At 36.1% G+C, this 22,749-nt stretch overlaps 2 protein-coding genes across 2 annotated transcripts in view; one reads left to right on the plus strand and one right to left on the minus strand.

Moving 5' to 3' along the window:
* The window catches only part of LOC131693557 (clavesin-2-like), a 40,448-nt gene extending 38,701 nt beyond the window's left edge, over positions 1–1,747 (minus strand). The window contains exon 1 of the mRNA XM_058981476.1: positions 993–1,747. Within this exon, the coding sequence (XP_058837459.1) occupies positions 993–1,703 (711 nt within the window). The 5' untranslated portion in view covers positions 1,704–1,747. The remainder of the gene's footprint in view (positions 1–992) is intronic.
* Positions 1–22,749, plus strand: part of LOC131693556 (retinaldehyde-binding protein 1-like) — a 103,743-nt gene that overhangs the window by 26,258 nt on the left and 54,736 nt on the right. The gene's annotated exons all lie outside the window — the stretch shown is intronic.

Below are 22,749 nucleotides of genomic sequence, written 5' to 3' on the forward strand. Positions count from 1 at the left end.
TTTGAAGAATTAACATTGAACTATAGTTTACAATAATAAATCTATCGCACAAAACAATCGTCGTTGAGAATTTTTATATTGAATGGGAGTTTAATGAATTATTTAATTTTTCTCGAACCCTAAACTTTTTATGAATAATGTTTTTGGTTTATGGTTAAGAATTTTTTAATATAATTTTTAGTGCTTAAAACAACGATGTTTTAGGGAAAACGTTCCCGAATGCAAGAAAAAATTATTTATTCAACTTATCGTTAAGGTACAAGGATTACTCCTATACTAATGGAATTTTGTGAGTTTTAGGATTTTAGTTGATCTATTGGTCTTCAATCGTGATCACCGCAAGCCTCTTAAATAAAAAGAATGCTATAAGCCGCCAATAATCATCAAATTTTTTATAAACTAATGCTTATTTTTTCACCGAAAAATGTACTACTAAAATACTTTGGTGTAAGAAAATCATTGCTCTATGCCTTTACGTAAATTCAAACTTTCTTGGAATTGTTCTCGCAAAAAGGTGTGTAACCCCTTATTTTCGAAATTCTGGTATTACACAAAATCATGTCTATACCCTTCCCCGCGTTCTCAGGGGTACCTATACAAAGGAGTATACATTGTTTAGTGGCGATCACAGGATTTGTAAAAATACTTTAACAGTTATAGTATATATTGAATCGGTTTTTGAGCACATGTATAGGTATGGCTGGAATTTGTTGGTTTTTTGAACTACTAGAAAAAGACAAACTAACACTTTACAAACAAACCATAATCTAAGCAATTTTGGGCCTGCCACAAATGTGCACAAAATAACTACCTTATGAAATATTTCCAGATAATAGCTAAATCCACTAACAATATTGCAGTTGTGAAATGCGAATTCATTCTTCAGTAGATATCTTCAATCTGAATAAGAGGTCCTTCCTGGGGCCGCCTCTGTATTATCTTTTCTTACTCTTAATATAGCACAATCAACACCCTATCGTTGGAAAACTTACCTTAACCCTCTGTTTCAACTTCTGCGATAAACGACCGATGAAGAATTCCGCTACCGCTGCCGCATACTTGGGCAGTTGCACTATATGGATCTCCCTGATACGGAACGGGGCTATATTGTTTAATACGTCCAGGAGTACCGTCAACTTCGGCAGTGTCCATACCATAAAATGATTCGTTGTTGCACTTTGGAAATCATACACTGCAACCAACCCAGTGACCTGATGAATCTCCGTATCAATGTAAGTTTCGAACATCAAACATGCCAGCCTAAACTGTGTTTCAGCAGAAGTGGTTTCAACATCGTACTGTCCTAGCCGAACGGATACCACAAGCCGTCCAAGACTATCCTGTCCTAGCGGAACCATAGCGCACTGTTGGATAATCGGATCTAACGCACACGGATCGATCTCGGCACAGAACTCCGCTTCACGAATCCAAAACGTCAGATGTTTCACCAGCATCTCAGTGGCAGCCATTACGTTAAACTTTTTTAACCGCAGAAATCGTAGCAAAAACACGGCATCTGTCCGGCAGCGCACAATTTGTGGATGCTTGGCGATAAAATCTCGCATTTGTGCCAACGACTGGTCTCGAATGTGATCATGTTCGTTTAGTTCTTCCCGAGCTACGATCAGGTACTTGGGCTCGAGTGTGGTTCTGTACTCGTCGTAAACGGAAGGTCGCTTCTCGATGCTAAGAACGGAAGGCATCGTGAACCGGTTGGCGGGAAGTCTCGCACAAAACTAGCAAAACATTATGGTTGGAAATTGTATCGGTTGCAGTGGGCGGATCATTCGAATTCCCACTCTCAGCTATGCTAGATGTTATAGTTATATTTCACTATTATACAAGCTTGTACAGACTAATGTTTACTATAGTATAGTCTCTATATGTGGCAGGCTACGAGCGTGCTCGACGATACTTATCGTCGGAGATTTTTCTTACAAAGTTAAGTGCGTTTATTTAAAGCTATTTATCGACACTTGGATGCTTTTACCTGGATAAGACGTATAATCGCCTTCAGCCTCAATTATGCCCTGGACTTCAATGGGACTGGCGTCAGGAAACTGTGCTGTCCAATCCGACTTATTATCTGACGACGTCATTCTAATCTTTCAAAGCGCTATGCAGTCTACTTTTGTGTTTCGAACTGCTATCCTCTTGAGGAACCCAGTCCTCGTTCGTATTGTTTGGCAGTGGATAATGGAGGATTTTTATATATTTTTTTGATTGGTTTATAAACTTTTTCATGCAACGATTAGTCAAGATTTTTATAAAAAAAAGCGCTTATCATTTTTTCATCCATCGAAGCAATTCTCCGACGAATCATCGACAATTTTTGTCTTAAAATACCAGCTACTCACGTCGTAACACATACCTTCGGCTTCTGTTATTTTTCTGTCATTTACGATCAACATCAACAGAAACAAAATTTAAAATTTAAATCTTCTCTTCTTCAGATTTGCTCCTTAACTAAAGAATCTCATTTCTTTAAAATGATCACAAGGCAAGCCATCAAGCTAATTGGAGAATATCTTCTCGAAGAAACATTACACGGCGCTACAAAATAAAAAAAAATAATGTACTTTTAAAGTGGTCTGATTTAGGTTGTAGATCTCGTCAAAACCACGTTTGATCAATTTAATATAGGGGCTATTCGGACCTACTTAAGCAAAACGCCCTTTTATTTTAATAGGTAAAACAAATGAAATATAGTGCATAGAATCAATATAATGAACTAAGTGAAATGATGAAAATATTATAGAAATAATTGGCATAATGCACACGGTGTTGAAATAAAATGGTAATAACAATATAAAAAGAAGACTGTATACTATGTTTTATGAGAAAATACAATGAATGGAATTCATGTATTGAATATGACCATGTACCGTTTATGGCAATAACGAGTATTATAAATTTAATGAACATTGTTTATGAATAAGCTGACCAACCGTACGGAATTTGGGAGGACAGTACGGATTTTTGGTCGCGTGTCCGGAAAAAAAATACTTGTACGGATTTGTCCGGAATTCGCACAGAATTTTCAACCTCAGTGGAAGTAGAAGTACTCCCGGGACAATCTTCCAAATCTTCCACAAATGGAAACAGATTAAATAACGTTGCAAACTAGGTTGCCCAGGTTCAAAAAATGCAATTTTGTTAGCAAAAGGAAACCAGTCAAAAAGAGTGATAAAAAATCAATTTTTGTAAATTATCTTATGAGCTTTGGGACTACGTAAACTTTAAGATTTTTTTTAATATAAATGAAAAAATGAACTTTTATGTGTCCCGCTGCCCGTCTCGACTAGTCGTTTAAACTATTCTCCCAAGTTGGGTGACATTTTTAAATTCAGTTTCTAGCAGCCGCCAAGTTGATCTATCTAAGTCGAAACACAATTCTCAATTTGCCTCCTATGAAGCGATCTCAAAATGATCCGGATTATACATTTTTTATCTTTAATCTTTTTCAGGACCAATGTATTACCACTGCACTTCGAATGTATTCTGTAGTGCTGAGACATAATACAATTAAAATTTGCAGTGGATTCTGGAACTCCTTCAAATTTTCCATTTACATAACTTAATAGATTTATCCTTTAATTTTACTTGAAAGGTTTACCCGAAAATTTCAATGTACTCGACGAACATTAGATACAGAAAGAAGGCTGTTAATTACAATAGAGTACTTAATTTTACGTTAAATAAACTGATGGGGCAGCTTGATACAGACAAGGAACATGACAAACATAAGTGCAAAATGCGTGGACACGTGGCGACATAACCAACAAGGAACTCTAGTGATATTAGGGAACTCACTCTCTTCTAGCATCTGAGCTAGACACTGCAAATAAAGTATCAGATACAGGGCACGCGCACGATCATTCAAGAATACATGCAAATATGCGAGTGGACACACGGTTATAATACGCGAATTTATACACGCGACGTTACATAAATGCGACACACACGTTAACATGCAACCGCTCGAGCCCTTCGCTATCATCCGCGCACACCTACGCCTGTGATCTTGCAAACAGGATAACATCCCAGTGACTAAGTGAACGTTTTAGCAAACGCTATTTCTCAATAATGAATCTACAAACGCCCGTTGATCATAAATCGGTTACGTCCGGAAGTTCCTCCTCGCGGCCCTAGCAGCCTAGGCCCAAGCCTTCAGTTGAGAAAAAATGATGCTCATATCCACTAGACAACACTTTCCATGGTGACATGACCTGGAACTCTAGTGATAGAGTTGATAGTGATAGAGAACTCACTTCTAGCATCTGAACTATACACTAAAAATGAAGTATCAAATTCAGAGTCCGCGCGATCTTCCAAGAACACACGCGAATATGCGAATAGACACACGATTATAAAATCGAATTTATACACGCGAAGTTACACGCTAGCACACGCGACATGCAAGCGACCACGTGATCGAACACGTTAACATACAAACGCCCGAGCCCTTCGCGCTGATACACTTCCGATTAACGCGGTCTCAAGCACACACAAATCCGATTAACGCGGTCTCAAGCACACACAAATGAACGTTCATTCCCACGCGATCGTAAAGTCCATACGCCCGCACAACTAAACCGTGTACTCAATATCACAATCAGAATCACGGTCCGCTGCCCGTTAAGCAGTGTTTTAGTATGTGACATTTCCTGTCGTCTGTCAGTAATTGTAATAAGCGATCTGACGGGAAGCCCTTGTACCTAGCTCTACAGCTTCAGTAGTACAACTTTAAAAAAATTGAAACAAAATAAAATTTAAAATATATTGAAATTTTACAGATTTTGGAAATTTTTGGTTACGAGCATTTTGATTGGAAATGAGAATCGTATTGTGTAATTAAATTATGTTTTTGTCTGCCAGTCAGTATGAAATTTAGAAACATGTTTAAAGCTGTTGCAAAAAAAATATTGTTACCAATTACTTTTCTGCGATGCAACCGCATTAAATACGTTTCCATTCTCTCCAGACTTTCGATAACAAAAAAAAAGTTTTTCAAGAATAAGTTTTTTGTAGTTTTAGTTTTTAATAAAAATTTTAATTTTTTTGAAAACTCACAACTTTTTATTCAGTTGTTTTTTGCGAAGAAAAGATTATTCCCTGCAACTTTTTTTCGGAGTGTTTTGCTGTTCAAAATACAGGAATGGCATTCCGCATCTCGATTCGAGTGACTCGATTCGAAACGATTTGAAGTCGTTTCGACTAAATTGCGGCATTACACGCAGAATTTTATTTATGCATCGATAGCATACTTTTCTATCTGCCTCTCGTTTCTTCTGCTGTAAATTTTATGCATTGGACATATTCGGTCTATCCACTCATTGAATGCTTACTAGAAGTATAAGCATGAAAATACATAAAAATCACAGCAGAAGAAAAGAGACGGGAATAGAAAGTATGCTAACTATGCATATTTATGTTTCTCAGTGTACGTATCGAATTCGACCAAGCGTTCGAGCTTGTTAGATTGCGGTACTAGATTCGAGCGCAAACTGTCAAATAAGAGTATACACTGAGAAAAAATATTTTTAATTCTGCTACGAATAAGTTTCATAAATCCAACTTTGGTAAAATATAGGAATTGTTTTATTTTAGTTTTTAGTTGCTTGTTATCGAAATATATTTGGATAAGTTTCGCAAATATAGTAGTAGTTTTTTCTAGTACACAATAGGGGTGAGCTCTTTGAAATAAAATCGATGTTGTCAAACATAGATCCAAAAAGATCCGATTTAATACGGAAATACGATTTTTTTTTCCATTATGTACGTAAAATAAATTTACCCTTTCCAAAAATATTTATACTATATAAAACAATTGATAAAATAACGAATCATTTCGTTTCATTGACGAAAAATAGCTTAAACATCGATGATAACTTTTATGCACCGTACGTCAAATTTACAAATAAAATTTTAGTTCATTCCAAATTTTTTCTTGCATTCTTCAGCTAAAAATATTTGACAGATATTTTTGTTATGGCTGAATATAATATTTACTTCAAGGTATGAGCTTTCAACTTCACATTTTTCAATCACTGATAGCTCGTAAAGTATTTGATGCATGGAAAAAAAATAGTTCATTCGAAAACGCACTTTTTATTATTAATAAATTTTTCGTACAACTAAGATTTTCTGAGTTATCAGTGGTTGAAAAATGGTCGTATTCATAAAATTCAAAAACTCATAACATGAAAAAAATCTATCGTATTCAGCCAAAACAAAAAATAAATCAACCCGGGCGATACTTACAAATGTAAAAATAAAGCTTTTTTCATACATGCGAATGAGGGCTTTGAAACGCAACGAATTAACCTAAAAATTTGGATTCTACGATATTGTTTTCTTAAATTACAACAAAAAATACAACGGGCGAAACTGTATTTTTGTTTATTTATTTAAAGTTTCCCCTCCACGCTCCATGCAAACAAACAGGGCGATACTTTTTTTGCTAGCAGTTTAGAGGCGAAATTGTTTTTTCGCATTTTTTTTGGATTATCATGCTGATACCAGCTGTAAATAGTAACAATGATCGCTATTGAAACAACCCGGACGAAATCGGTGGTGTAAAATGGTAGTTATTGTAAAAAAAACGTAAGGGCGATACTTCAATGCTGATAGGTGGGACCGAAAAAGTAAACAATCGCCAAAGGGGCGATACTATCATTTTGTTAATTTCAATAGCAAAAACAAATTTTAATTTAATAATTTCAAATACTTTATGAAGTTTTGGGTTTCGATCACTGAATGATGCAATCTAGGATGTAAAAAACACAATAGTTCTTAAATAGGAAATAAAACTAAGTCTGGAAATATTCACTGTTGATTTTCTTTGAATGGTGTTACTGCTAGTATCGCCCTTTTCAAGAAAAAGCGTTGAAATGTCAATTATTTTGTGCTAAGAACGAAAGAAAAAATTTTGGAAGGAATTAAAATTGTGGTTGTAAATTTGACATGGAATAACCCGTACATTAAATATGTAAAACTACTCAACTATTCGTTCATCAAGATGCCATTAGACGAAACGAACTATTTACAATGCATAAAAATGCTTCGTTGCAGAAAATGAGTAATGATTTTGTTCATCGCATGATAATTTTAATTCCACCTAAGATTTTTTTTCGGTGTAAACAAAATTACAGTTTGTTTTGTTTTTTTTTCGATGAGCGTCAAATTCACAGAATATAAATAGTGATAGTGGTAAATAAATTGACCCAAGCATGTTCATAATTTGTTCACGTCACTCTCCCTCACCACCTTTTCCAATGCTTGGGCATTATTTTAGTTTGATATAACTGTATTCTTGAACTTCTTACCACAAAATTTTAATATATCTCGCTGTTTGAGTTGACGCACCGAAAAATCAAAATTCCTAGCTGGTAGTGTGTCTTATTCGGACCTCAGTCGCATTCCATCATATTATCTGCAGAATGAGTTATTCACAATTATTCTTAGACTAGCTCATACCCATCGCGCGTTGCTGCGACTTTCATCGAAATAGGAGGAAAACTCAATTTGTTCCGAAGCGCCATCTGCAGGGCAGATAATCCCCAACCAATAGCACACTAACACGCTCCATAACAAACGCCTACTATGTACAAATTTTTATGGCAATCGGTTAAGCCGTTTGAGAGTCTATAAATCATATACATACAAACATTGACTTTTATATATATAGATAGATAGATAGATAGATTAAATAATATATTTAATATCTAAATAATTGTTTAAAACAACGCAACTTCGAAACCGCTTTTCTAAAATCTTTTGGAAAATAATCATAGCGAGCACTGCCCTTTTCAATAAAAATTTTGCATTAAAATTTTGGTTTTCAGGGGGATTCAGTAAACTGATAGCTTCCAAAAGCAACAATTTTTTGAGCAATTGATGCCGCAAAAATTTAAAAACTAGTTCATTAAAATAGCCATTTCAAAACAAAAATGCGTTTTCGTGTTTGCGGGGTTGTTCATGTACTTGTTAGTTAATTATTCTGCTATAGCACACAACTAGAGAAAGGGAGAACACAATCAAAATGAAGTGTTTCCAGAAATTGTAGATGGCATAATTTTCAATCAGTTGATGCATTCAAATTTGTTAGTAATTTAATTTGATTCAAATTTGTTTTGCTATATACGATAATATTCTGTATTTCCATGCATTTAATACAAATGACTATTTAACACCTAATTCTGTTGGTGTATAAAACGTACATTATGCAATTGAATTCAAGGCTATATTGTGATATTGAAAACAATTGAGGTATAGTCGGGAACAAATGCATCAATTAGAATATAAAATTGTTTAAATCACCACTTCGAAATCAAGAATGATTGTGATTCTATACATCTATCAAATAGCGATTAGACTTGGTGTCTTCACTTTGCTCAATCGATACGTAAAGTACGTGGGAGCTTTTTACACCTTTTGGTAATTTTAAATCCTCTAAGTATTCCGAAATAAAAACACAAATCTCGAACGACAGTCGACAGCAATAAAACTATCGAGCAAATACGTGCCACTCGAGTCGCTTTCGAGTTCGATTGTTATGGATCCATAATGCCAACACTTCTCGATAATCTAGTACTTCTTCGATCTAACTCGAACGAAAATTTACTTTCGAGCTTGGTTCGAAATACATAATGCGAAACAAGGTCGAGTCGATAGAATTTTGATCGAATCGAGATGCGTAAACCCACCCCAGATCTCGATTTTTTTTTGAAACTCTTAGGGCCTTTTAAAATATTGCTCTCGAATCAAAATGCTTTGCTTTGTTGTGCAAAATGCTTAGAACCCATACTGGTAAAACGTCGTGATTTTAAAGATTTTTGGATGAATCTTGGAGGAATTATTGTATTGTAGAATCTATCGGGAAGTGCCGATTTGAACATCAGTTCGAATCAACGAAAAAGTTATCTTACTTCAGTTCTAAAAGGTAATTTTTTTAGTTTGATCGTAGTAAGCCATGCCTAACTTTATTTTTATCGGGTTGTAGAGAATATTTTTATGAACAATTCGTCCAAAGATACCTGTGAATTTATTCGATGGTTTGGCCTCTAGTGAATTATGTTCACGTTTTTGGGGTTTCCGACCACTCTGCAGCGGTGTCTTTTGATGACTCCTTCTCGATAACAAACATTTACCCAATTTGTTGAGCTGAGTTGTTTGGTTCACAAGACTAGGTCTGAAAAAATCTTCAAAGTTTGAGGATTTCTGTACGTTTCTTTTAAAATAAACCTTAAAAGATTAAACCCCCCCCCCCTCTTGAGAATTTTCTGCGAACCTGGGGTAAGTTGACGGAATCTCCTTTTCTCCATTATCATTAGACATACAACGCTGTCTCTCGTTGTGTGTTTTTGTTGCAAAACATTTTGTTTTGTGGAAGTTGTTGTCGAATTTATGTTTTCGACCATACTTTGTAAATTTTCTTAATTTTAAATATTTTGTGTTATTTAAAGTAATTTTCAATCTATATTATATATATATAAAGAGCTTTCAGTATCCGTATAAGTATTATACCCACAATCAAAAATTATTTCTTAGCTCCTTTTTTATAAAATATGCGGTTGGGGTAAGTTGGCGGTGACGCACGCGGGGCAAGTTGACGGTACTACTTACAGTGCAAAAATAGTCATCAAATATTTTCATTTCTGGAATTTACTCCAAAGAACGAGTATTTGGTATTGTCTCTCGCCAATGCAGGGGACATTTATTTCGGCCAATCGCCTGAAGAATTTCGAAAATTTGCTTTTGAATATGGAGTATGCGTGGAAGTCAAAATGCCGGGGTATTGAGACTTAAATATGTTGGCAAGTGTCGAATAATATATAGTTTTATTGAAAAGACAATAAGCACATTTCGTAAGGACCATTGCTTATTTTCTGGCATTCCAGCAACTTAGTAAGGGGTAAGTTGGCGGGTTTTCCGCGTCATTTGTCTCTAAAAATGGAGACGTTGTATCTATCAAACATTTCAATAAAATTCAGAAATGTTGCCAACAATCTGCCCTTCCATGCAAAGTGTTCAATTTTAAAAGATCTACATAAATCAAAGCGATAAAAAAAATGTAAACGGAAAACACCGCCAACTAGCCCCGGTCTCCCCTACTGGAATTTTCTTTTTCACGAAACATTTCGATAACCTTCCGTCACTTCTATTAAAAAATGTCAAATACTTTATAATTTACATCATCTTATTAGGAACAGTTGTTTAAGAAGCTTTTGTAATATTGTGTAAGAAAAGCTGAAAATTTATGAATTTTCTCTATCTGCAACATATAAATACTTAAGTATACCAATTAATTTAGGATACCCTTTTAACATAAACTATCGCACCCCTGAAAACTACCTGAAAATTGGTGTAGTTCGATGCAATTGAAATCAAATGTCCTCAGAAAATGGGATGTACTTATTACTGTGAATAATAAATACAGTAAAGACCCGTTTTTATCATCTCTATGGTGTATTTAAGGCTGACAAAATGGGGACATTGACTAAATCGCGACATTTTTTTCCTCATAATAAGCTGAAACTGTTACAATATTCTTCCCTTCCCTTGATGTAGTCTAATAACTATCTCTGATTATTTAAAATAGTCTTCTAGCGCAAAAATTAAAAAAAAACTGATTTTATTTTTGCATATTTGCATCGTTAAGATAAGGAAAACATGGTCAAGAAAGGATTTACTCAAATTCAGCCTTGTTTGTCTGCTAGATCCCATCAAACATATTTTCATATCAGGCTGATAAAATTGGGGGCTGATCAAATCGGGTCTTCAATGTATTATAATAGATAGGCAGTATTCCAAGAAGTTTGTTGTGGACGAGTGTAGAACGACTTTGTTTTGACTTACTTGGAGTCAGCGGCGTAGTCAGAAATTCGTTTTGATGGGGATTTGGTGAAAATCTAACTTACTGTCCAAATGGCATTATTACGAAACCGCCATCTTTGAAGTTTTAAAATTATGGAGAATCAGTTTTTCAAAAAATTGTAACAGAGTCTTTAGCCAATTTGTTGAGACTTTCTTTTAAAACAACTTTATTGTAGGCATGAATACTACGTATATGGAGTATATCGAGTTATAAAATAATATTTACGAAGTGTGGTTATCCTGTCGTAAAGTTGCCGGGTGTGCCTGTACGTCGATCGTGAAATATCGTAAAATTCGCCGTCCCAGCGTTGTTTCTAGTGAAGTTGAACTCTCTAAATGTCGTATTAAGTGCACTACAATTCGATTGATTAACCGGCTGACTGTAATTTTGCTGAAAGTAGTCGTTAAATTGTTATTTTCGTTACCCGCCATTGAAAGCCAAGAAACCTTTTCAAACTCATCACCAAAAGAACGAGCGTTGTGGCAAGAAGAAGCAAATAATACGATAGACTAGCTGCTAGAAGACTGTAAAAATGAGCTGTAATAAGTGTGCCGGTTTGTTTGCTCCAGGAGAGATTATTGTCGTTTGCGAAGGTTTTTGTTTAGATCAGTACCATGCAGAATGCGTTGCACTAACCGTTCCGGAGGCACTAAGCTGCAATAAAAATCGAAACATTTTTTGGATGTGTACTCCATGCGCAGATATAATGAGCGATGCTAGGCATTTCAGAGCGTTTCGCGATAAAGGCCAGGCTTTATCCGATGCTGATTCTTTTCTCCCCATCCGTGTTCCTTCTGTCGCTGTTCACAAAGAATTTCAAACAGATGAAAATAGTTTAAACTACCACGACGAGTTAGGCAAACTGAAGCAACAAATTGCAGTCATACAAGAGTCTGTCGCCGAGATTTCTCGAGTCCGTCACGATAGTACATCGGCACTAGAAAATTCACCAGATCTGTCATCGACAAGAATATTGCAAGGCACCGGTACCATATCGAGATTTGCGCACTCTTCAATGAGAAGAAATTCTGCGTCATCACTTTGCTGGCTGTTTTTTACAAGAATAAAAAACACAGTGAGCGAGAATGAAATCGCTTGTATGGTAGCAGAGTCTTTTGGCAGCGATGCTCTCAGCGTCAAAAAGTTGGTACCCGAATGGAAGGATGCTGCATCAATGCCGTTCATCTCTTTCAAGGTGGGCGTCGACCTGAAACTAAAACGTAGAGCATTGTCTCCAACTACTTGGCCTCGCGGAATTTGTTTTCGAGAATTCCATGAGCGCTTCAGCGTTTGGGAACCTTAAGGATTTGTTAGCGTTGTTCTTATTTAAATATTGCATTTGGTTAATGTTATTAGTGTTGAATTAAGCGTTTGTTTGTTTATAATTGTATGATGTGTAATTAAATGTATGTATTGCTACTGTAACAATTTTAGGTTAAGAAATAAATGATGTGCTGTTTAACATTTGTAAAATTCATCGAAGATACTAAACCTGCGAAATTGGCGGAACGAAAAACGCCATTTTTCATAAATTACCCTACTTTTGGAAGGTGGTTTTCTCGTTATTAATTCTATAACGTTTTCGTCTCAACTCGACGCATTCCCAACATAAAAAATATTTTAAGCAAATGTTGGAAGTTATGCAATTTTTCGGTGAGCAGTTCTAAGTTTCATAGACATTGAAGCTCTTCCAGTTTCGCTTCCTATTAAAAAAAGACCCTAATCCATATTACAGTACACTCCTTCAAAATAGGAAATTATGATTATGATCATGATTGATTTCAGAACTCTGAAGTGAGTTTCTATTGGAATGTTTTGGGCAAGTATTTGATATTGTTAGTTATTTTAGTTGGGGGGTATGGTTAAACCCCCAAGCATCCTCTTGGCTACACCACTGCTTGGAGTTATTCATTTCGCTTCTGATTTTCCGAGATATGTTTCAGATCGATCCGATGGTTATAAGTCAGAAGGTTCGCGCAAATGAAATTTTTTGCACCGATAAGTAATCAAGTTCCATCTGGACAACTTTGAATTGTTCGGTGGTTATTCTAGCGGTTGTAGATAGAAAAATGAAATACGAAATTCGTTTTATCGAAATAATATCTGGCTCATTTAAATGGATTATTACTATATTGAACAATAAATAGGCGACAAAGGGTAATCCACAAACAACAAGTCATAACTTTTAAAGTGTTCGAAATATGTATTTGATGTCTTCAGTAAAGTTATTTGCAAAAGTAAGAGCTACAAATTTGCTGAAGGCTTTATTTCAATACAATCACTTCCAAGAAAATTTATGAAAATATCTCACTCTTAGGGGGATTAATCAGTAAAATCACAATACCAAAAAAGAGCATATTGTATGCTTTAAATTCTTCGAAGATACTATTGACCTAAAATTTTCCGTTTTGGCGCTAATAATACATTGAATATTTTTGGTCTTATTTCTGGCTATGGGAAATGATAAAAGTCTTTCATCCGCATTTAATATTAAATATCTCTTTTAATATTAGTCCGATTTCAGCAATCTATAGTTCGTTCGAAAGGTATTCATATAAGCTTTCTAAAAATATATAAGTATATGTTTAGTTATGTCAATTTCGGCAGCAAATTTAAAAAAAACTGCAAAAAACGCAATTTTTGCTCATTCAAGCATTCATATCTTGAAAACTAAACATCAGAATCAAAAACCATTTAATAGCGTTCTGTCTGGGTGACAGGCCTTTCATTTAAAATTGGTTTGGATAAGATCGGTTCAGCCATTGCTGAGAAACACGAATGAGAGTTTGTCCGTTACATACACACAGACATTGTCCCAAATCGTCGAGCTGTGTCGATTGGTATATAGGACTCTGCCCTCCGGGCCTCGGAGAATTTTTTGAAAGTTTGAGCGAATTCTATACATTTCTTTTCTAAGAAATGTATAACATACTATAACTATTTTCAATATTGTTTGTCAAAATCCTACCGTAAATTTATACGTTTTTATTTGTATAGTATTTCGCTAGAATACTATATTTGAACTATACGAGAAATAGTAGAAACTCGGAACTAAACGACTATTTGTGGCAATGTACATGTATAGTCCACGAAAAAAAAAGTTCGAAAAAAAACGTCGTTTTGGTATTGTAACATAACCTAACGCCATATTCCCAAATTGTTATCCGACTGAAAACAATACCCCAAATGACGGAAACAATTTACGGTGTGGCGTGTTTGTTGTCGAATCACAATATACCAAATTGTGAAAAAACAATATTACAAATTATCCATTTATTGTTCTCATTTATGCGGGAGTGCGGTTAGAAACCAGTTTTTAGTGTCACAAACAATAGTTTAGAAATTATGAATACTCTAAGAAATTTTGAACCAGCCGAATTATGTGTGCTTAAAACATTACTCCCTTATGGTACATTTCCAGATAATAAATATTTTCCAGTAAAAACATTGCAGTTGCGAAACACAACTGCCCTTTTCACTAGGTACTATCTTCTGGCTCTAAAAGAAAACGGGGATTTAAAGTAGCCATTACCATTACTTTGTCTTTCTTTTATTACAGCTATATGAAAGTGCTGTCGTTGAAAAACTTACCGTAACCCTTTGTTTCAACTTCTCCGATAAACGGCCGATAAAGAATTCCACGATTGCCGCCGCATACTTGGGCAATTGCACTATATGTATATCCTCAATACGGACCGGTACAATATTATTGAATATGTCCAACGTCACCTTCAGCTTCGGCAGCGTCCATGACACAAGATGATTGGTTGTTGTACTTAGGAAATCACACACTGCGACCAGCCCAGCAACCTGATGAATCTCCGTATCTGCGTAAGTTTCTAATACCAAACACCCAATTCGGAATTGTATTTCAGCAGAAGTGGTTTCAACGTCGAATTGTCCTACACGAACTAACACCACCAGACGTCCAAAGCTATCTTGTCCCAGCGGAATAACAGCCCCCTGTTGGATAATCGGATCTAGCGCACATGGATCGATCTCGGTGAAAAAATCCGTTTCGCGAATCCAAAACGTTAAATGTTTCACCAGCATCTCCATAGCGGCCATTACGTTGAACTTTTTTAATCGTAGAAATCGTAGCAAAAACACGGCATCTGTCCGGCAGCGCACAATCTGTGGATGCTTGACGATAAATTCACGCATTTTCGCCAACGCCTGCTCTCGAATGTAATCATGTTCGTTCAATTCCTCCCGGGCTATGATCAGATACTCGGGCTCGAGTGTGGTTTTGTACTCGTCGTAAGCAGAACGTTGCTTCTCGATGCTGAGAACGGAAGCCATGGTGGACCGATTGACGGGAAGTTTCGCGCTAGACTAGCAAAAAAATATGATTGGAAATTAATCGATTGTATCGACGTGGAATGTGCGTGTGCCCAGTCTCCGTTAAACATAATGTTTCAATTATAGAAGGTGATGAACCTATTTTCACTTCATTCTTATTATCATTATATGGTTAGAACAACGTCGGTTTTCTTTGTTCAAATGGTAGGTAAAGATTAAGACACACAATTTGAGATTTCATTGCACCCAAATATGCTCAACCATTTCAAGCGATTCCTGTTTTCCTAGTAAGGCTTAGAAATGAATCAAAGATATGGACACCAATTTATGGGCATTCCATTAACTGAAGCACGAGTAAGTTAGGGAATCGTGCTGCAGATACCCTAATATGACCGAAATTGGCTCATTATCTGATGTCGATATTAAAGGACTATGGATATAAGAAGAGATCGGGATGTAGGACACAATGATTTTCTTTCGGATGATCGCAATACAGGTTTGGAAATGGATATTGATGATGATCTTAGAAAATGGTATTATGAAAAAACAAAACAAGATTTTTTAAAGATATTCTTATCATTCAGAAAGCCATTAGAATGAATCCAATTGACATTAATTTGTGTCTTTTTTGTTTTTGGTACAGTTCAACGCGTACCCAGTTAGGATGAAAAAAGCATCTTTATAGGTCATGCTCATATTTTATTACGAAATATTTCTTATCAACTATTGTTATGAAATAGAAACAGTTAGGAAATAACAAAAATTCTTCTAAAAACTTTCCTACAAATAGGACGTATTTTAGTCCGGGAGTCAGGGATAGTGCCACACTATTCCATTCCCTACAATCAAGGGAATGCCTAAAAATTGGCATCAGCATCTTTGCTTCGTTACGAAGAACCAATTTAATAACAAAATTTGGCTTAAGCGCAACGAAAACTCGAATCGAATACCCTAGTTACCGTAAAACCATTTGAACTAATGCGTTGAATAAAGATGGCAAACACTGCTCTAACGAACGGCATCAAATGGGTAGGCTGACAATGCAAACAGTTTAAAAATAGGCTAATTACCCTATCGTGTTTATAACAAAGGTTAATAGCAAAATAACACGATCGTAACAACTTGTAATAGCATAATTATTCACAGATAGCATGTTCGACTTGAACGTATAATCGATCCGCTCACAATACTATAGCTCCTGGTTTACCTAAACTGCCCCAGTTTTTCTAACGACTAGCTAAATTTTTTTCGACAATCAGTTCTTCTCAAGACTAGATTTTCTATACGTAATCAGTCTTTTTCAAGACAAAAACGTTTTCCAAGAATAATTCAGTCTACAGAAATGTTTATCTCTTCAAACATGGCTGGGTGCTTCCAGAAAAATGTGCCAACTACTAAAAAGAAACGAAAAAGAGTAACTTCTCCACCCGAAAATACTTAGATTTATATATAGATATAAGCAAAGAAAAAAAAATTAGGGAGGGGTTCGAAATTTCGATTCAAAAATGAACATTGTACAATATGTAATACCTAAAATCCTCATTTAATAAAAGTCAGTATTGGTTTGAATAGATATTGAGTTTAAAACTAATATAAAATTCAAAGTGATTTAAAATTTCTCAACAAGTTGAAAATTTTCGGGAGGGTCCGGACTCCCCAAGACTCTCCATAGGACTTGTATATGTAGCGGATCCAAAAATATTAGAAATTTTCATTATTTTCTCTAACCAATACTGCAAAATTTTATTAAGGGGTTACACCACTGTAGAGCACGAAAAATAGGCATGTTTTGGAAATTATACTTGGCGCAATGTAAAGATAAATCGAGATCTCGTAAAATAGGATTTATGATATCAGTTTTGATATACAAATAATACAATTGTCAAGTATTGTCAACACAAGATGGCGGTTAGACAGTATTTGCCCGCAGATGAGTATTTTTGGAAAGCGTCCCACAGTGTCGGACAAAACCAAAAATGTTACCCAATCTGGCTGAAAATTACATGTTAAGGTAATTGTGGTGTGCTGAGTACATTTTGTAAGTAGCGGTTTGCCCACTACTCGGGTTCCAATTGCCCGACGGATGCTTCTTATCAGGGCGTCCTAGGTGCCTATACAATAATTTTCATAACAAAACAAAAAGGTAAACAAAAAATCTAAATTTACCGACTATTGTTTCCTCTAAATCCTCTTGCTGCTCTGTGCACTCTCCGCTGTTTGCCAATCTGTTGCTGTTGGCGGGAAGACAGTGGTTTCGTCTGACCGGCCAGGACTACAACGGCCGAGTTATCCCGGAATGTCGTTGTTGGAGCCTAGCGACGTTGACGAATTATCGCCGGATCGACTTGCTCGCCGCAAGCGATCCCAGAAGTCACCGCTTGTCCTCCCTGATTCGTTCTCCTTGTCAATCAGCTACAGAGGAGAGCTTGGCTCGTTTGACCTATCCTCTGTAGCGAGAACGGTCCATGTCACGATTCCTTTTCGTTTAGCCGGAAAGCGGGTAGACTCCTTAACACTTAGCTAATCCCTGTTGGCGAACCGACACCGTTATTGTCACTGGTGCCCGAACCACAGGCCGGCACTTTTCGACGGTCTTAGTTTGCCGTCGCACACGCGCACTGAAACCTTTTCAAGTGGCGGAAAACTGTCCCGGAAAAACTTAACGTAACTGACGTCTGTCGATTGTCGTGGTTCGTAAATAACTAAACTCGATGGCCGCCTTCCAACTCGTCCAAAACAAATCGCATAGTTGTCATCGCCGATGCACAGCATAGTCAGCGCACTTTTCACCGCAAGAGGAGAGTGGTAACATATCTAAACACTATGTTAATCATAAAAATTTACGTAATAAAAATTATCTAACCCATCTGCACGAACAAAACCGTTCACAAATGCGAAACTATACAAAAATTTACAAAGAAACGTGAACGGTACGAAACAGCGGTGAGCATTATTTTACGTAAACAAATACACTCTACGGAGTGTATAATCAAAATTAAGTATTTAGTGCTAAATTGTTACCCTGACGGGTTACAATTTTTAATGTCGAAAGTTACAAAAGATAAGATAAATTTTCCAATACAGTGTTAGCGAACCTTTCTTATTAGCATAATACCATTTTTATGATATTTTTTTTTGTGTGTTTGTTTACGTTTTATTCAATTGTTATATTGCACTAATCACCAAGCTCCTCCAAACATTTAAAAATGTCAATTTTAAACCCCTCCAGGCGAAAAGAAGCAAAACGAGACTTTCAAATTCCAAAAGTGGAGATTATTTCTCATAGAATGTATAATAAGTGACCGTTCCGAAATGTTTCACCTGATTGTACAAAATACATTTGCGAAAAAAAAAATTTGCTATTAACCATATATAAGATATATTCGTCATTTTGAAACACAGTTAAAATCAAATTTGGCGAACATGTTGAAATGATCAACAAAGTTCTTGAAATGCTCTTTAAAATGAAACTAGTTGTGCTCAAATCGGATCAAAATTTAAAGAGCAACATGTTTTTAAAGCGTGATTTCAAAAATTTCATTAGAATTGTTTGACACAGCGACGTTCAAATTGTTATTAAAAATCTAATTCTTATTCGGTGGTCACAAAATTTGGAGAATATGTTATTCGATATATAAGATACCTAGAAAAAATATTAATAGTTGAAACGTAGGTTTTATCCGGCCACTGTGCATCCGTAGCCAGAAAGCTATCTACCGTAATATTTGACCTAGAGCCAAAAACAAGTTTTATCGATTCCTTAGAATGAAAAAAGCGACGTACCGTCGTGCGGGGTTTCTTTGCGCACTTTTTATCAATTTTTCAATTTTTTTATGATTAATAAATTTATTTAGGCCCAAATGCGGTAGCTCGACGAGACCGATTGTTTATTTTTTTTACAATAAATTAAAAAAACAACTATGTTAAATTTTTGGTCTCGTTCAGGCGCAGCTTGCTGCTGCGTGTTGAGATCCTTTTTCTAGGGGGCGAAATATTGCCAGTGTTGTCCACTGCAAGTTGACGTTCGTTTCGTTTGTCTTCTTTCGCGTTATCGTTCACGTCCATGTCCTCATCCGTATTACTTGCCTGCTGCTCGCGGTCAGATGTTCCAGTTTGTGTCGTACTCTTATCGGTCGTTATTCTATGTTCGTATTTTTCGGCATTCGTTTCGTTGTTGTTGTTGTTGCTGGTTGTTGGTGCTTGATCCAGAGATGTTGGTTTTGCAGCTGTTAGTGGTTTAGCGTAAGATGGTTGTGTGCTGATTTCAGTTGGATTTGTTGAGTTATCCTTAACAGTTTCTGCGCAAGGTTTTCCGGGGTGCAGCGTCTTCGTGCAGAACTGGCACGTAGGAATTAGCCCTGGGTACGTGACTATTGATGTATTGTTTGAATGAGAACATCGTCACTTTCTAACACTGTGACGGTTATGTATGAGGGAATTGGCTTGGTCACACGCATTCTCACCACACGAACACCGTTAGGAATGCCCGGGAAAAAATTCCTCCATGTATTGTGTGTATTTTTGCAAGCATTTTTAATCACGCTGTCAGGGGTACGCGTAGCCAAATCATGGACACGAACTTCTACAGCGCCGCACAGTGGCGGGTCTTCAAACAAAAGTCGGACAAAACCTCAAATGTTACCTAATTTGGCTGAAAATCACAATTTAAGCTAATTTGGAGGTGCTGAGCTCATTTTTGATGTCAAAAGTCGTAAAATATTAAATGCATTTTTCCATACAGTGTCATTGAACCTTTCTTATAACTATGATCCCGTTTTCATGACAGATTTTCCGTTACTGTTCACCAATGTCAGCAATATCATAAAAAATGAAGAACACTACTTTAAATCCATTGTATAACGAGTTGGTTTACTGTAGATTGTCTAACTATTTTACACAAAACACCATGCGCCTCCATATCAGCAACAAAGCTTCAAAATCTCCTTAAAAAAATTTGCGCGCCTAGGCGCAGAACGAGACCATGATATTCAAAAAGTAGAGGTTATTTCCCATAGAATGTATACTATGTGACCGTTCCGAAATGATTCCGAAATTTGTACAGAATACATTAGTGGAAAAAGTATTTTTGATCTGACCCTCTCAAACATATTTAAACTAAAAAGTCATAGTTCCAAGTAAATTTACCAAATGTATTTTATTCACTAACCAAGCTCTTTCGTTCCTCTACATAATGAAACTAGTTGTGCTAAAATCGGACCAAAATCAAAAGAGCAACATGCATTTGAAGTGAACAGAGCAATGGTGGTTTCGGAAATGAAAATCATTAAAAATTCCGGACTTTGCTACGTTTAAACTCATGTTAAAAATCGTGTTCTTATCCAATGATCATAAAATTTTGAATACACATCATTCAATACATGAGAAATTTAGGAAAAATGTAAAATATCAATATTTCAAAAATAAATTTTTGAGGTTTTGGCCAGCCTCCAGCCACTGTGCGCCGTTCTCAATGTATACGGGAATGCTATATTTAACATTGCCGCATTCGGCGGTGTGCTGCATGTTGTTTCGCGAGGTGAATTACTCGGCTTATTTAATGTTCTTGAACGAAATCAGCACGCAATGTTTGATATGATGCATTTGTAGGGTTTTCACTTCAGTCAGGTTGAGTTCCATCTGCACTTTTACTAACTGTTCCACTTTCCGAATGGCTGGTCTTACGGGGCATTTCGAAAAATCAACCGCAACAAAGTCTTTTAGCGCAATCGCGCAACACTACTGTCAAATGACCTGATGGAAATAAATGATGAGATAGTCTCATTCCAGTTTACAAGTCTCAACGTTCGGAAGTGTTTATTAGTGCTAAAGAAAGGTCCCCCTAAAGCTGTTTTCTCCGGATCTCAGGTTGTTCGCTGTCCGCATTGTACCGACGGGTCTGTTGGGATCTTTCCAGACAGTCCGGTCATAGGAAGACCGTGAGTAAATTAACACATTTAGAATAAAGGCGAGATGTGAAGACAAACTGATGAATTTTTCAATTTTGACGAATTATAACTCCTTTAATAATTGATGGATTTGTATCATATGAGCACAGATTTATCGTCATAGTGTATGTATTATTTATGCCAAATGTGAGCAGAATGGGTTCACACATAAAAAAGTTGTTCATATAGCGTTCAAAAATATTTTTTTACTTTGCACACTTCTTGAATTCGATATAAAATAAAAATTAACCAGTTTTATTTACTTTCATTGAAATATGATTAATTTATACTGATATCAGAGGTTTTTCAACAATAAAGCATCACGCATTTATCGCATTTTCTACAATAAGGGATTCATTTTAATTTTAATTCGTATAGAAAAATTGCAATATCAGTTTATTTCTAGAATGTGTTTTTAAGAGCATTTAAAGAATTTTTGAATTATCAATTATAAAAATAGCCAGGTGGGATTGGAAATTTCGTAAAATAAAAAAAGTGAAATAAGGGGCTATTTATGACGTATATTTGAGTGCAAAATTGATGGCGTAATTAGTACATAAGGCCACGTTCTCAAGTTATGCACTTTATGTCAAGAATTCTGAAATAAACATACCGACTTGAACCATCGTTCGAACCGGTCACAAATCTTGATAGCTCCTGGCTTACCTAGAGTTTTTCAACTGCAACAGTCTTTCTCAAGGCTACCTATATTTTCGCTCGATCAGTCTTTCTCAAGACTACCTATATTTTTTTTCGACAATTAGTCTTTCTCAAGACTACCTACTTTTTCTACTCAATCAGTCTTTTTCAAGACTAAAACATTTTTCAAGAAAAATTCAGCCTAAAGAAATATTTAATTCTTCCAACATGCCTGGGTCCTCCCAGAAAGGCCGTGTGCCCAAAATTTAAGCTAAACGGAAAAGGGTACCTTCTCCACCCGAAAATGCAATTGACTGCAGCAACTCATTCGATGTTTTATCCGAATGTGAAGCTGATGAAATTTCTAAATTTCCTCGCATTGTTCATAATGCCAATGAGAAGAAAACGCAACGCACCTCCGCCTATAACAGTGATGATCTCCGACTTCAAAGCTTTTCGAACTGAGCTTTCGACGTTCCTTCCGGACGCGATAGTCTCTTTTCAGATTGGCCGAAGAGGAGAATGTCGAGTTACAGCAGAGGAATTGATTGGCCACAAACGACTACTCCAGTATCTTACGGAGAAGTTATATAAATTTTATTCATATGATTTCAAGACAGATAGACCATTCAAGGCTGTCTTAAAAGAGCTACCGCAAGGTCATAGTTTGGATGAAATATCCAACGAATTGAAAAATTTACTTGGTTTTTCTCCTTCACAAGTTATTCTTATGAAGAGAAAGGCTACCGGCGATGACACGCCAGTACGCTCTGGAATTATCCAGGAGCTATATTTAATTCATTTTAACCGTAATGAGGTTAATATTTTTAAAAGTATTTGAAAAAGCACGTTTTATGTTCCACGTGCGAGTAAAGTGGGAACATTATAGACGACATGGGAGCAGAATTCAAAATCTGACCCAGTGTCGTAGATTCCAAGGCTTTGGGCACGGCACAAAAAACTGTCATTTGGATTCCCAATGTA

This window comes from Topomyia yanbarensis, chromosome 3, assembly GCF_030247195.1.
Source record: "Topomyia yanbarensis strain Yona2022 chromosome 3, ASM3024719v1, whole genome shotgun sequence".
NCBI classification, from domain to species: domain Eukaryota; kingdom Metazoa; phylum Arthropoda; class Insecta; order Diptera; family Culicidae; genus Topomyia; species Topomyia yanbarensis.